Genomic DNA, 14,961 nt, shown 5'->3' on the forward strand with positions numbered 1-14,961 from the left:
ACAGACAAACAAAGAAACAAACAACTATCCACACACACACACACACAGACAAACAAACAAACAAACAAACACCAGTCCTTTGTGCTGACACCCAAGGAAACAGGTATGTCCCTGGTAATTGATACCCCCCATACACATGAACAAACAGGCCAATCCCTGGTGCAGAACACACACAGAGAGGTCTGTCCCTGGTGCTGAAAACACCATCAGCACGCAAGTGATTATGTTTGTACTCGATTCTCGAACTGTTGTTTGGGACATGGGGATTTGATCATGGCAATGTGATAAAACATTTGTGTAAGGAGTTTGTCTCACCGCCTGCCTTGGTCACACGCACGTGTTACGCTGAGCTGTCAATCAATTTTGTATTTCCCGCTCATTCGGCATTGCGCAGAATCCAGGAGCAGTCCTCTGGTGTTCCCTCCAAGACTGAGTCATCTTTCCCAAAATACAGAGAAGTCACATGTCCACGCAGTTCAACATGTCGATCTGCTTAGCTTCAAATCTCAAGGAGAACTCCTTGAAAAGATCTGATTTCTGGACAGCATGATTCCTTTGCAGAGGGCATGTGCAAACCCCTAAATCATTGGAAGGGCAGTCACATTTCTAAGACGAATTCCTTCCTATGACCCCCTTCTCTTCGGCACCGGTTTTAAGGAAATGTCATAGTCTGTAGCATATCTATTTATATCTTGACCGGAAAGGAAGACCCGATGAGGAACTGAAATGGACGCGGGAAATCACCGGTACCAAATTTCCTCTCAAAGCTTTGTCCCTCCGTGCGGGTCAACACGGGTCAACTGAGCACATTTACAATGACCACTATAAGAGATGGGGCCGCTTTTGTCTAATTCAATTTTGAAGGTATCATATAAAACTTCAAAAGCGACGAAATGTATCAACTGACTTCTATAGATACATATAGTAAATTGATTATTGTGTCATTTGTGGTTTGCTTCTCGGAGAAATTCATGTAAAAGACGCGACATATTGGAAATATGGAATAGAGCCCCCATTTGGTACCCAAGTTGGTATCGCCCAAAGGTGACTAACGGGAAAGGAAAGCCAACATGGCGGAGGAACTGCAGGTGGAACTGGACTCGTGGCAGAAAAAGTTCCGAAATTCAGAGGAAAACCTCTCAGCACTAAAAAAGCTGTGCATCAAAGGTGAGGTCAGCTTTTCGTCACATGCCATGCCAACTGTTGTGAAGCGATCGCAGCTCGATCGTGCCCTGTGAGCCTCCAAATATTTACTTCCTGGTTGTGTTATTGTCATGCCGAGATTTATGTGTACGTGAAATGGCTTGTTTTTCTTATGTAAATTGCCTTGTAACCAATTCATACACGCTCTGTTTAATGTCATTTTGACGGCAGACCCTTTTACTAGCTATGTAATGCTTTGGTTAAGGTGCAGATCGCAGCAATCATCGGTAACATGTAAAACATTCAGGTATACGAAGGCGGAAGTGAATACTATGTATAGACTATGATGTGTTCTTTGCCCTTGTTCTATTCCCAGTGGACGCGGTTTTGCCACAGCGGATTAAACGCGGAAGTATTATGCATTAAACATGACAAAATTTCGACGATTCCAGGCAAGAATCCGACAAAACCTTCAAACATCCGAGAAATTTCTCTCTGTATTGTACGCCAGACACACCCGAACATTTGGCTTGCAGGACTCGTTTCATTTCTCGTAATTTTGTCTGCCTACTATCTCTAATATCCTAAAATGCAATTAGCCGTCCTCCTGACTTATTTATGCAGGCCTGGCAGCGCACTAATTAGGGGTAATACGTCCAAAATGGGATTTCCGTGTATACTGCTGCAAATGGAAGATCAGGGAGGTATCCATACAATGCAGGTCGTGTTGTGAGGCAACAATGTTTACTTACTTCAGTCATCTTGTCAGTTTGAAGCCTTTACAAGGTTAGCAACATAGCATGAGCACAATTTTTCAGGTAACTTTGTCTATCACAAGTATATCAAAACAACATCATTTAAAAGGTAATAGTACAAATGATTTCATTTTTATGTATCTGTACAGTTATCATAAAAGTCAGGAATATTTAGATGCAAGGTGATATTTATCATACACACGACTGCTTTCTTTGTTGATCATGACACGCCCCCTTACCTTTGTGTGGCTGCCAAGCATTCAACCCATTTACAAACCAATTTCAAGGTTGTCGCATCAGATCATCAGCAGAATAAATTTGGAAAAAGTGTTAATTCCTGGCATGGTAAAACCATTCTTCCTTCAGGGGTGCCTAAGTATTCATGCAGATTTTATGGAACTCTTATGAGTTTTACAAAACACGTACAGATTTTGCGGAATTCATACAATCCACTACCAAGAAACATACAAATTTTACAGAATCCATGTAAGTTTTATGGAATACATAGTATTATGATCCTTATCATTAGTAAAATGGTAAGCATTCTGTAAAACTGGTATTTTCTAAGTAGTGGATTGTATGACTTCTGTGAAATTTGTATGTATTTGTTAAACTCGTAAGAATTCCGTAAAATTTGAATGAATACTTTGTCACCCCTGTTCTTGTAAGTCTGGATCATCACATTTGTAGGTATCCTGTATGAGAAGACATGTGTTCTTATCCTTGCGGTGTACAGTATAGGAAGTCCAGCAAAGTAAACAAGAACTGGACTAGTTTTTCAATATTGTATACATAGCAAAATACATTCTTCTTTGAACAGATAAAACAACACACACAGTGTGCTTTCCAGGTTCATCATTGAATTAGTGTAAAGCCACTGGCTCGGCAAGCTATTGATTTAAATATTTGTGTACTTCTGCCTCAATCAATCAATTATGGTGAATGCAAAGTCATAACAGTTACACCTGTAGAACTCATGGCACAGTACAAGTGTACATGTCAACCTTTCCAAAATGTTTCTTTATATATCCTTTTATAGCAAGATATGAAAGTGTCAAGCATAGTCAAGATTCCAGCATTTTTCTTTGGCACTTTGTCCTGATTGTTTTTACAAGCCAGCTATACAGATATTATTTTTCTTTTCATGTTGTTCATCAAGTCTTGGTGTTAATCACAGTCTGTAATCTTCAAATGATGAACTTTCAAAACTGCTTTAAAAAGTATATAGCACTTGTTTAGGTGTTGGTTTAATCAGATTGTTGCCACCATGCTGTTGTTTATTTGTTATGTTGTTGTTGTTTACAGCAATCCATGAGTTTTCTGAGCTGCAGCTGAAGTACAATGAGAACCAACAACAGGTAGGTTCTGCAAAAAAAAGGAGAAAAATAGCCAATAAGCAAACACAAGCTGAAGAATATATGAGTTTTTTGGCAGTGGTGAAAGTAGAATGTTTAAACAACTTCTGAAAGTTTTCTGCTACCTGGAATGAGAAGACAGGTGTCCTTATCCTAGAAATGTCATGATTTTTTTCTTTCTGACCACCTGGATTTAGAGCCTCAGGGCTGTGGTCAGAATTGATCTTTGTACTAGTTGTCAACCTTTAGACTATGTTGATTTTGTCGACTGCATTCCTGAACAATGATGTAATATGTTAGACCCTCTCCTCCTCCACAGCACCCAGTAGATTATATACAGTACTTTGTAGATTATTTGGCATTTGGTCCAGTACTATGCAACTTTATCAGGTTTATGCAAGGAGCCAATTTTCATTAATGTCAACAACTGTCAAGTCTTGGTTAATCATTATGAAAATATGTTTAAGCTTAAAATGATGTGTAGGTATGGTTAGAAAAAAAGTCTTCTGGACTTTTAGAACAATTGTTCCTCTAAACCAATCAACACCCAAAACTAAATGGCTGTCCCATACTCTTGCCCACACTACCATATCATATACTCAAGTGGGTACTGGTATTAAGTTTTGGGCCTCTGCCATGATCATCATTTTCTGTGAAACAAACAATTTTCTTTGCACATGTAAGAGTGTTAAGGTAAATGTTAGAATTTTTTTTCTAAACTAAGAGTTGCTAAGCCATAGATCTACAAAAGCAAACAAAGATCATACAAAATTTGACTAGCCCTCCACAAAGGCTCAATTAAATCTAGGACACAACATTAGAAAAAAGTTTTAAAATTCATATATATGTAGTCTGTATAACACAAACTCCAGCTGTCCGGGGGTTTCTGTCCCCTCCCTAGGCGGCGAGCGGTTACAGGGCGGAGAGCGGTTACAGGACGCTTGATTGAAATCAGGCTAACATATATGATACATGTACTATTTTTTTATTATCTTATCAGCTTTCCGTGATGTTTTTCTGCAATGTAGATGAGCCTTCAACATATGTTAATAACTCAACATTTTCATTGTTTCTCCATCCAGTATGCTGAATTGGCGGAGAGGTTGGAGGTCACAGAAGCCCAGCTGGAGAAACTACAATCAGGTAATCTGTTTAACATTGAATTTGAAATTCAAAAATATTCAACTATCAATTCAATTGATTAGTCAGTCATCAACCAGATAACAAATGTTTGAAAACAATAGAAAATATTTATCTCCATGCCGCCCAACTACACTGAGTGAAATATACAATTCTTTACTAGCAGGATACCTCAGCACAGAGATGTCCAAACTAAAGCTAATTATACTCTTCCTTGACAAGTCATAAAAGGATGCAGATTAAAGTTTTTTATGATTAAGTTTTTAAAACCATTAAGTCTTTACCAGAATAAAATATTTAAATTAACAAGCCATAAGAAAGCATACACATAATGGCATTTTCATGCACTGACATTTAAAAAGTACAACACACTCCTCTTTGATTTGAACATTTATGTAGGTTTTGTTACTTTGCCTCTCAAAGTCTCAATGCTCGCTGCAAAACTATCTTAGTATGACATTATGCTCCTGGGAAAGTAGATTTTCCCATTGATGGATGAAATGGAGCGTGTTAAATGCCACCTTCATTACTGGCAGAGTTTTAAAGGTGATCACAAACTTGTCAGACTGGTAGAGTTTTCTGACCTCCTTGTCAGGCAATAACTCAGGTCTACCTAACTGCACTTTAGACAACTTTCATTTGTGGCCTCCAGAAAGGTATATTATCTACTGCAGCCTGTTACACAAGATCTACTTTCCCTATTGAGTCATTAATGTATTGCACAGAAGGTCCAAAGTCAGTCTTTCTCTTATTGAAGAAAGTGCACTTCTTCAAGACTTTGTTGTTCAATTACACACAATTACCAATGGCTGTCTTGCCCGAAGGCTCACATCACATTGCATGATTGTCCTGTTCAACCACTAAGGATTGACAGGTCTTGTCTGATAAAGTCCACTCACGGTGTGAATATTAAATGTTATGTGACATACGCTGGAATGACATTGTTCAATGCAACAGCTTATTCATGAGCGTGGTACAACACAAAGCAAGCTGAACCAAAATGTATGTATAATATATTAAGCAATGCGATGACCACTTCATGCACCAACAAGAGTTCACTTTACCGGAGGTACATGTACATGTGCCATGTCTGTGACTACGAGTACACAGTAGTTTTCTTAGCAGTGACCTTCCCATGGTTTAGTCAAGGTCACACAAGTGAAAATGTTCCACAATCTCATACTTTGCCAAATGGTGTTGATCTTTACAACTGACAACTGTATTTTATAGGTTTTTCATAGATTATGGAAATAAAGTCCTCATCTGCATAAATCATGTCAGATCTTCTCTACCCGAACAACTATAAAAGGGGCGCTAGTGTAACAAAAATGAAAGCAGATCTGCAATGGATGTCACTTGAGGACAGGAGAACAATGTCCAGACTTTGCATGATGTACAAAATGACTAATAAACTTGTGGACGTACCGACTGATAAGTATCTAATGTCAGCTCAGAAGAGGACCAGAAATAGTCATGCTTTTAAGTACCAGAGTTATCAGCCAAGGATTGATGTGTTCAAAAGTTCGTATTTCCCGAGAACCATAGTAGAATGGAACTCATTGTCATCAAGTACTGTAGGAGCTTCCTCACTAAGTAGCTTTAAAGAACGGTTGCAGTCAGATATGCAAAGACTAGGTGTAACAGACCGTTCGGTGTAATATGACCAGCTGCTGCCGCGCCGCGTGCCTGCGAAGCTGGTGTGTTACGCCTAATGGCGGTTATACCGGCTATATAGATACAGATATAGATACAGATACCCAACAAGTTGTCCAAACTGTAAAAGTATTATCTAAGGAAATGATTGATATTATGCATTGATATATTAATCTACCTTTGAACAATCATGATCATAGCATGCCCACAAGATATCAAAACCAAAAGTCTTGCTACAGTACCATGGAAAGTTGCCAGGGAGACCATAATATTCATTTTGGCAACACCTGCCAACATACCAAATATCATAAAGATTCATCCACACCTCATTTTCTCAACTTAATAGCTGTTTACAAACACACAGGCAGACACACAGACACGGATCTGAAAACATGAGTTTCTTCACAAAGGTAATCAATACTGTGGCACATGCAGTAAGCAGTCATATGATGATTTGGGGGATATGAAAGTGGTCTCCAACTCCAATTGCCTATTTCTATATTCATTTTGCTTAAGAATAATCTTTCTTATCATTCAAATCAAGGTTCTTTGTGCTGCTGATTGGAACAGGATACCCTTACATCATTTTAGAAGAACGTTGCTTCAAGGCAGCTTAAGGAGATTCTCAGGTTATAAAGAACTTGTCATAACAGGGTTCGCAAATCGGGATTCACCCAGTCATGAAATCAATCCCAATTAGATCGGCCGAATCCACCTCCAGAGGTGGACTTTGCGGATAGGAATTACCCCCACTATTTGGAGCTGGATTCTAGATGTAGAAGAACCATTCATCCGACTTAGTTTTTTTCTTAAAGCCTCCTTAAGTGTACAAAAGTTCTAGAACTTCCGAGTGCACTCTTTCAGTATATTTAGTGGTACCTGAATGAAATGATAAACATGATGCTTAAGAATATGTTTTGAGTGACAGCTTATCTTCAGTTGGCTTTTACTATTCCCTCTATTTTCCTAACCTCTTTTTGCAAAATTTCTTTTTGTATAACATTCTAATTCATCTTGTAGCTACCTTCAGATAAAGATATAAATATGCATCAATATGACGTCACCTGACAAATATCTGTTCAGATTGGAACCAAGTAACAGAATTGGCATTGCCTCATGTATAAATGATGCCTGACCCACAAACCCGAAGGCTTCTAAACACATGTTGTACACTTAACAAGACATGCCGGTTACCTAATCTCACAAGTCCAATTATCACCGGTTGTTCCCATTTATAATTCATGAACAGCCGGGAGCAAAATCTTCCTGCAAACGTTAAAGCGACACATTCGTTACCTCTTGTCATCTGTTTCAATTGGCTCAGTTACCATAATGGACGTGGCGTTTTGAAAGGCACCATTATCGTAATCAGAACGTAATGACTTTGCCCACGTTATTGCAAAAATAGGTGATTTTCTTGCGTTTATGCTTCATACAAAGGGTATATTTTCCATTTAATCACACCCGAATGTATCAACTGGCGACTTTTATGCGTAGGAGGTTGGTGCTGGCTGATGGTTTTCATAATAATACTTACACTCTTGTTCCATATGTTGAATGATACAAAGCCCATGATTGTAAAGTGTACTTGGTACCAGCTGCAAGATGGTCTTCCAAAGAATAATGTTGTCTTTTGACTCAATTGATTCAAGTCTATAAAAGATTCTTTTTAGATTTTGTCATGTAAAACTCTATGTGTAGCTGGTGAGATCTTATACCTAGGCGGCATAAACCACTTGAAATTGAAAAATCATTTTCCAAATCTAAAAGGCACTATAGATTGTTTTGAAGCCTGTTGTTAAACATTTCAAAGAACAATTCTACTACTGGGGGGTATTGACGTACCTTTATTGCTCTTATAACTTTTATTGTTAAATGGCTACTCAACTTTGAATATGAATCGGACTTCCAGTGTTTTCTAATTTTATAGTGAATGTACCTGATGTTATGTATTTTATGAGTTGTTTTTTATTATTCTGTTTTCTGAGGTTATGTACCAAACTGATGGGATATAAAACCCAAAATGAAATGGTATGTGTGGCTGTGGCTACCAGATTATTTTGACCGCAACTTGATAAGTATGCTGATTTCTTGATCACGCGATCTGCCTAACTCCCTGGTCTGTGGCACTTTGTGAACATGTCAGATCCATCATGTTATTAGCCGCTCAGTGACAAGGATTATGGTGATGCAAGGAAAGCGGCATCTCTCCATCAGAGCTCCAGCAACTTGAAAATTGATGCCTCCCAGAATAAAACATGAGCTGCAGGTGTAATGTAATACATGTACATACTCTTGCTGAGGTGTGTCCGTGTGCATAGACTTTTAGACAGCAGGCATTTCAGCTTTAAGTATTAAAGTGATACATAACTTTAGAACTGAGGCACTCAGTAGCAGCTCCTGTTGGTTTAAGTTCATTTGCCCATTTTAAGGTAAAAGATAAACAATATGCAATATACTTTTCCTCGACACTACAGCTGATATTTCCTTTTATTTCATATTCATAACTGATGTAAACAGTCGAGCAATCCAAGATGTATCTCCTCATATTGTTAGAGACATAGCAAAACAGATAGAAATACTTTTTTTTGCACCACCAATTAATTATCAATGAAGGAACTTATGCATAGAATCGAGAGAAACATGCGTCACTGATGTGTGATGAATCAGTATGAATGATAGATAAGAAATGTTTTAGGAAAAGGGCCATTCTATTTAAATAGTCATCAGGGATGTAGGGAAAAATTTTGGATTAAAATTGCAATCAAGAGAGACAACTTGTGAAGGAAATGTAAATGAAAGAGGCCTCATTTCTCCAATTTCACATACTCGAAATCCTAAGTTAAAGAATAGAGTAATCTCCATGAAGTAGAATAAGATGAACCCAGCAAAAATCTTGAATTATGTTGTTTTTGTACAAAATGTTTTTTTTGGAAGATCCAACCCAAGACGTAAGTGAATTTTCAATTCCAACCAGGAATTCCAAGGAAGAACTGGACCTAGTACTAGAGATGCTCTCCTTATCTTGTCACATGCAGAGTATTTAAACAGCTGACATTTCATGTTCCCCCCCCCCCCCCCCCCCCCCTACTTGCTGATCGGTCCTGCTGATTAATGGTGACACATCATATAAACACCTTCCTGGATGTGACATATGGGAGACCTTTAGGACCATTCTCTGTCCATAAAACCTGTGGAGAAGTTATGATAAGGCCTCGGTCAATAGATGATGATGATGATGAAGGCCCTTTATTTCCTGTGATGAAGGCAGAGTGTAATAAAAGTGTCACACAGTTGGTTAAGATTGATTAGGTGATGACATTCATGACAGTCTTATAACTTCTATCTATTGAGAAATAAGTGTCTGTTGTTGACCTCTGTCACTTTTTATATTTGGTTTTATATTACAGTAATCCCAAAGGTGTGTGGTTTGTACTTGTTGTCTTTTTTGGTCATTTTGTTCATCTTTCATATGGTGAATGTTGAGGCAACAAAGGAAAATTGAAGGAAAAAGATGTGCAAAAATAATATAAATCACATGCATACATATCCTTGGAGACAGATCTTTTTTGGTTTAGTCCTCACAAGGAGGTTTTATGGTCCTCAGAACTTGTAAAATGTTGTTAAAGGATTGTCTTGAGTTAGAAAAGGCACCTGAACACAGTATTTTGGAAAAAAAATCCTGAAAGTTTAAGGCCCCGTTCATGATTGAAAATGTAAAATGGTTTGAACCGTTTCAGCAAAGTTAACCGTTTTACTTGTGAACATAAGCGCTCCATAACGGTTTCGTTCCGTTTTACTCTGAACCTCCTCGCGAGGTAGTCTGAAACTGTTAAGAGTAAATCAGTTTCGCGGAATTGTCATCATGAACGCAAAAGCGTTACAGAACCGGTTCACATTGATGTTTATGACGTCGTACATCCGGGTATGCGGGGAAGAGTGAAAGTTTTTAGCTGTCAATCGGATTTTCGGCCGTGTTTCTTAATGGTAACATCTTGCTATGGCCCCCAAGTCGGGTTCTAACAAATATCTATTTTGGGGGGTCCAGAGGAAACTTGATGGCATTCATTGGAACCAGGAGGTGTGCGAAGAAATCGCCAAGGGCCTGAAGGAACGCGGTTAGCGCACAGAAAAGTTTTAGCTGTCAATAGGATATTTCGGCCGCGTTTTGTAATAGTTAAATCTTGTTACGGCCGACAACTCGAGGTGCTGGATTGCAACATACTTTGCATAGTATGCAAATTCGATGTAACCTGTTTTCAGCGCAGGTGCAAGTTTGCATCACGGACGCAAAATGTAAACCGTTTCAATTCGGAATATATCCGAAACAGTTCAAACCGTTTTACTTTTTGAATCATGAACGGGGCCAGCAGTATAAAAAATATGTACATGTATTCAGATTTAGAATATAAAAATATGGACTGAATGAGCTGGAATATGTCTGCCAAAGTATGCTGCATGTACTCTATAATTTTTATGAGCTTTTCATAGCAAACAAGATAATTGTAAAGCCTACGTATTAGAAATAAAGCCTAAGTAATACCAGAAATAGCTTTACACTGTGTTGAAAAAAGGAGACAGGATTGAAAATCTCCCCAGGTTATCTGAACCCTTTTATTTGCTGGCAAACTGTCACAGACAAAAATATTGGCGTGGCTCGAGGCGGTGGCCTCTTGCAAAATTACATCTTGATTTGGAGCTGTAATTGGTGTGTCTTTATCACCCCCAGGACCTGTAAGTCACATCTCCCAGCGGAAAGGTGCCGCGCAGCTCCTAACAGAAAACTTTATAGGCGGTGATAAATATGTCAAGAAGAACTTATAAATATGTGTAGTCTGTATAAGATGAACAGGTGTACTCATAGGCATACTGGACTTGGGGCTTGGAGGGGACAAGGAGATTTCTTGAGGGATTAATGTGTGTAAATGTTTCTTTTTCTGGTAAATAGTGTTTGGAAATTTGTTTTGTTGTTTTCCATTTTTAGGTGAACTTTGTTGTGCATTTTTTCCATTGAACCGATAAAAGAAATTGTCCTCTCCATTTCCACACACACCAAGATTGTGCTTGATAGGTCCCTCACAGTTTGAATACCAGTTTGATGAACCGTAATGTTTTTTTACACGTTACACTTGAATATATGGTGTTATGAACTTGTCTTTGAACCTTTGCAAGGGGAGTCATCCCTATATCATGTTACCATAGTATATTTGGGCATGATTTGAACTCTAAGATGTTATGTTTCTACGTATTTGCTGGTAAACCCGTCAATCTTTCAATAGATCAGGCAGCTTACGCTTTTCCATTATTAGGTTCAGGGGGACAAGTGAACAAGGTAACACCTTGTATTCTTAGTACAATACTGTTAAAAACGTTATTGAAGACATTCATTGTCATTGATTTTTGCTTCTAGCTTGGTCACTTTCTGGAACATCTTCTTACTTTCCAGATCATATTCTATTTTTCTCATTTTAGTTTTTTCTGGACATCTGAAATGAAACACCTATTAGGTTGAAGAGGACAGATAAACTGTACTTGATATGACAGGACGGAATTCGATAAATCTACCATAGATTATACTGTAAATCTTGCAACTTTCGTCAACGAAACTTTCACGGTTGTTTCATTTTCCTGAATTTTACCGTGACCTCTCCACGAATCCATGAAACCGTGAATATGCCTGTCCAATGTATTACCACTGTGCTGCAGAATTGTTTCAACCACAAATTTAAAGCACCGCAAAAGCCTCCCTTACCTTGAACTGCAGCAAAAGTTAATGAATTTACAGTATTGAAAGATGCCATTTTATTTGCACAGCATGTCATTGTGGAAAAAAGAGACCAGGGGGCATCCAACCTTGACTTTATCTTTCAAAATCTCTCCATGGCTTACCTTGGAGTAACTTGACGATGGTAAATTCACACATTTTCCCCTCCCGAAGGAGGAAGATACGCTTAATGGAAAGTTTTACGGCTTGTAGTAAAGCAGAACAGGAGCAGATGTCGGGGAGGGTGGCTGATAAGGGCATAGCAACCAATTCTGGATGGCAGCATGCTGGTGTAGGGGAGAGCCAGGCCAATGCAGCAACTCAATTGTCCAACTTTGTCTTTGACTTTTCCCAGTAGGCAAGAAACATACCGTAGAGGCCTGGAGTAGGATGCCTGGATAAGGATGGGGACTTTTTAATCATGTATTTAAAAATCACTCAGAGTACTTGAATTATATGAAAATGAACATGTGAGTATGTACTGATAATGATAATGGGTAGTAAGCTGTACCTTGGAGGGATTAATGTGTCTGTATGCCAGATCTTGAGCCTGTGGTCACAAACAGGCATCTGATGTCCTGAAAGAACAGCTCACCTGAAATACACTACTGCTTCACTCTGTATCACTTTGACCCCGGTAATGAACAGAGAGAAATTCTGTAGTTCAAACAATATTACACTTCAGTAGACCATGTTCACAGACTGTGTTCAATACTGGCTTTCTGCAAGGGTGTAGAGTCAATTCCACATTACCGAGAGGGTGTTTGTTGCCTTTTGTTCTAACATTTACAAAACCTTTGTAACAATCTATGTGAGATAAGTAACTGTTAAGAACAATTTCCAACATTTATTTGGTGTTATAAATATTTTCTGCTGTGTTCCAACAGGTTAAACAAATTTCCAACATTGAACACATTATTTGTATTAGTTTCTAAACTGTTGCAACATAGATTGATTATTTGTTTGAACATGTTCCAACATTCTACAAATATGATATAACTGGGTCAGTGGGCTGGGAACAGGGCAATTAACACACCCCTTCAAAGTCTAGGGGATTAGGCCTAGGTGCCATGCATAGACACCTAAAGACAAAAGAGTTGCCAGTGTCCAGACGTGAAATCTAAAAATATACAGAGGCAGACAATAGAGCCTGATTAGCACCTACTTTTATGGGGGCAATAACCCAAATCTACCATTTTGAGAATGATGCAAAATGTTGGAACATGTTCCAACAGTAGAACAATCACACAGATGTTTGAAAACTGTTCTAAATAAAGAGATATTTGTGCAAATACTTTCATAATATTTCCAAAATATATAGATGAGTTCAAACATGTTAAAACTTTCATTTCTAATTGTTTGAACGGTCTGGAATTATTTTGACTGAAATAGTCTTTTCTCTAAAATTGTTCAAACTTATCAGCAATATCATCTGAAAACCCTCTCAGTGACATGGAATTGACTCTACAATCATGACGATGTTGTGTCCCAAAGCCTTAGAAAAAGTAGACATACATTGTTTTGCAAATATTCCATTGGCAAAGCTTTCACAGTGTTCAACAGGAAACATGGAATGGTGGCGGTGATGCCTCAACACTTTGATTCCTGTCCCAAAAGTTGCTTCTTCTGCTGCGGCTTTAAATTATGTTTCTCCCGAGGCTGTATGGAGATCATCAATGTCACTTCCGTCTTTCTGGTTCTTCCTGCCATTTTATGCTCCAGGGATAACTTTTGTGGCCGGCATTTTATTGAACAGTGAAAGTGGTAATAGACGTGATCCTAGGGGATGGCATCTTTATTTGTTTTGTGGGAGTTGTATTGAGGGTCGACTACTTCTTATTGCAGCCAGAGGCAGAATTTGCAAGAGCATGTGCAAGGGTTCGGATTGTACCAATAGTTGCCATTCAGTACTTAATGTACCTGGCTGATGTTAATACCACAGGTAGATTCTTTACTCAATAAAATAAGAGCATACCTTTGGGCTTATCTAGAAGGGTAGTGGGTTCTCAAGTGTTCTCTTGGGGTGGTTTTGAAATACAGGACTCTTGCAAGTTTCATTCATTGCAACATTGAATGGTAACTCCTACAAGTACCATGCATGTAAGGGTCTACAACTCTGATGGGTTAAGTTTGGAATCAAACCCTCAACCTTGTGATCCAGAAACAGGGTTGCTAACTCAGATCACCATATATATATACATGTGTAAGCAAGGAGGTTTCCTCCTTGACCAGTATAAGCAATGTCTGATGTTCACTGCTCTGACACCCCGCACCTAATCAGGATGTCCCTTTATTTATGGTTAGACATTTCGTGGTCGTTTATTATGTTTTGTGGGTAATAAAACAGCTGTTTGCATATCAAATGATGATTACCACAACAACACATGACTGACATCTCCGCCGAGAAGTATCGGGCTGGGAGAAACTTGTCCCAGAAGGGCCGTCCTGTCAGGAGATTTATTCGTGTCATTTTTGTGCCAGGTGTAACGATCAGGCAAGTGGACATTTTGTGTGCCCGCTGGGAAGCGAACTACACTATTACATTCTGGGTAGGACCTTTCTGTCCCAAGGCACTCTAGTTACATCTGTGCAGGTCCTGCTGTTTTTCCTACAGCTTACACATGCAGGAGCTTAACCCTAAGCACTCTGACTCAATTTTCGGTCTCCTATTTTGTTCTATTCACTTTCATATTGTACAGTTACTGTAACAATTTTGACTAACCAGTTGAGCAAAATCCGGACACGAATGAAATACATTAGACCCAGGCTGGTACAGTACTCTTATTGACAGGTATATGATGGTGAAGGTGAGGCCATCCTCATGATCAAGCATGTACCTCCAGCTTAAAACTGGTGAAACTGTTGAAAATTCTCATCAGAAATTTAAAACTTAGGCTGGTCACAAGCATAAGGTAACCTGTATTCATACTCTTGGCTTTGCTGAATCAAGGACGTTTAAAATCTTGGCTGCAAAAACATGAATATGGGCAACCTTTTCTTTGAACACGATGATCTCACTTCTGCTATCCTGCATAAAATTACCTGATCACTGAATATTCATTCCTTCCCCAATCTAACTCTTTCATTTTCTCTCTGAACATTGATAATCATTTGGTAGGGAAGTTTTGTGATTACTGCAAAACAACATTGT

General features: G+C 38.6%; 1 protein-coding gene and 1 long non-coding RNA gene across 5 annotated transcripts in view; one reads left to right on the forward strand and one right to left on the reverse strand.

The window, feature by feature from the left end:
- Nucleotides 1-786, reverse strand: part of LOC136431060 (uncharacterized) — a 57,869-nt gene extending 57,083 nt beyond the window's left edge. Inside the window, exon 1 of the long non-coding RNA XR_010754977.1 lies at nt 316-786. This is a non-coding gene — a long non-coding RNA (uncharacterized lncRNA). The remainder of the gene's footprint in view (nt 1-315) is intronic.
- The window catches only part of LOC136431058 (shootin-1-like), a 47,497-nt gene that overhangs the window by 9,822 nt on the left and 22,714 nt on the right, over nt 1-14,961 (forward strand). For 3 of the 4 annotated variants that reach the window (XM_066422255.1, XM_066422256.1, XM_066422259.1), the window contains exons 3-4: nt 3,204-3,256; nt 4,336-4,396. In XM_066422255.1, the coding sequence (XP_066278352.1) occupies nt 3,204-3,256; nt 4,336-4,396 (114 nt within the window). Of the gene's footprint in view, nt 1-1,032; nt 1,168-3,203; nt 3,257-4,335; nt 4,397-14,961 lie in introns of those variants that run through there. The other variant, XM_066422258.1, reaches the window with a different exon arrangement.

Source organism: Branchiostoma lanceolatum, chromosome 3, assembly GCF_035083965.1.
Source record: "Branchiostoma lanceolatum isolate klBraLanc5 chromosome 3, klBraLanc5.hap2, whole genome shotgun sequence".
NCBI classification, from domain to species: domain Eukaryota; kingdom Metazoa; phylum Chordata; class Leptocardii; order Amphioxiformes; family Branchiostomatidae; genus Branchiostoma; species Branchiostoma lanceolatum.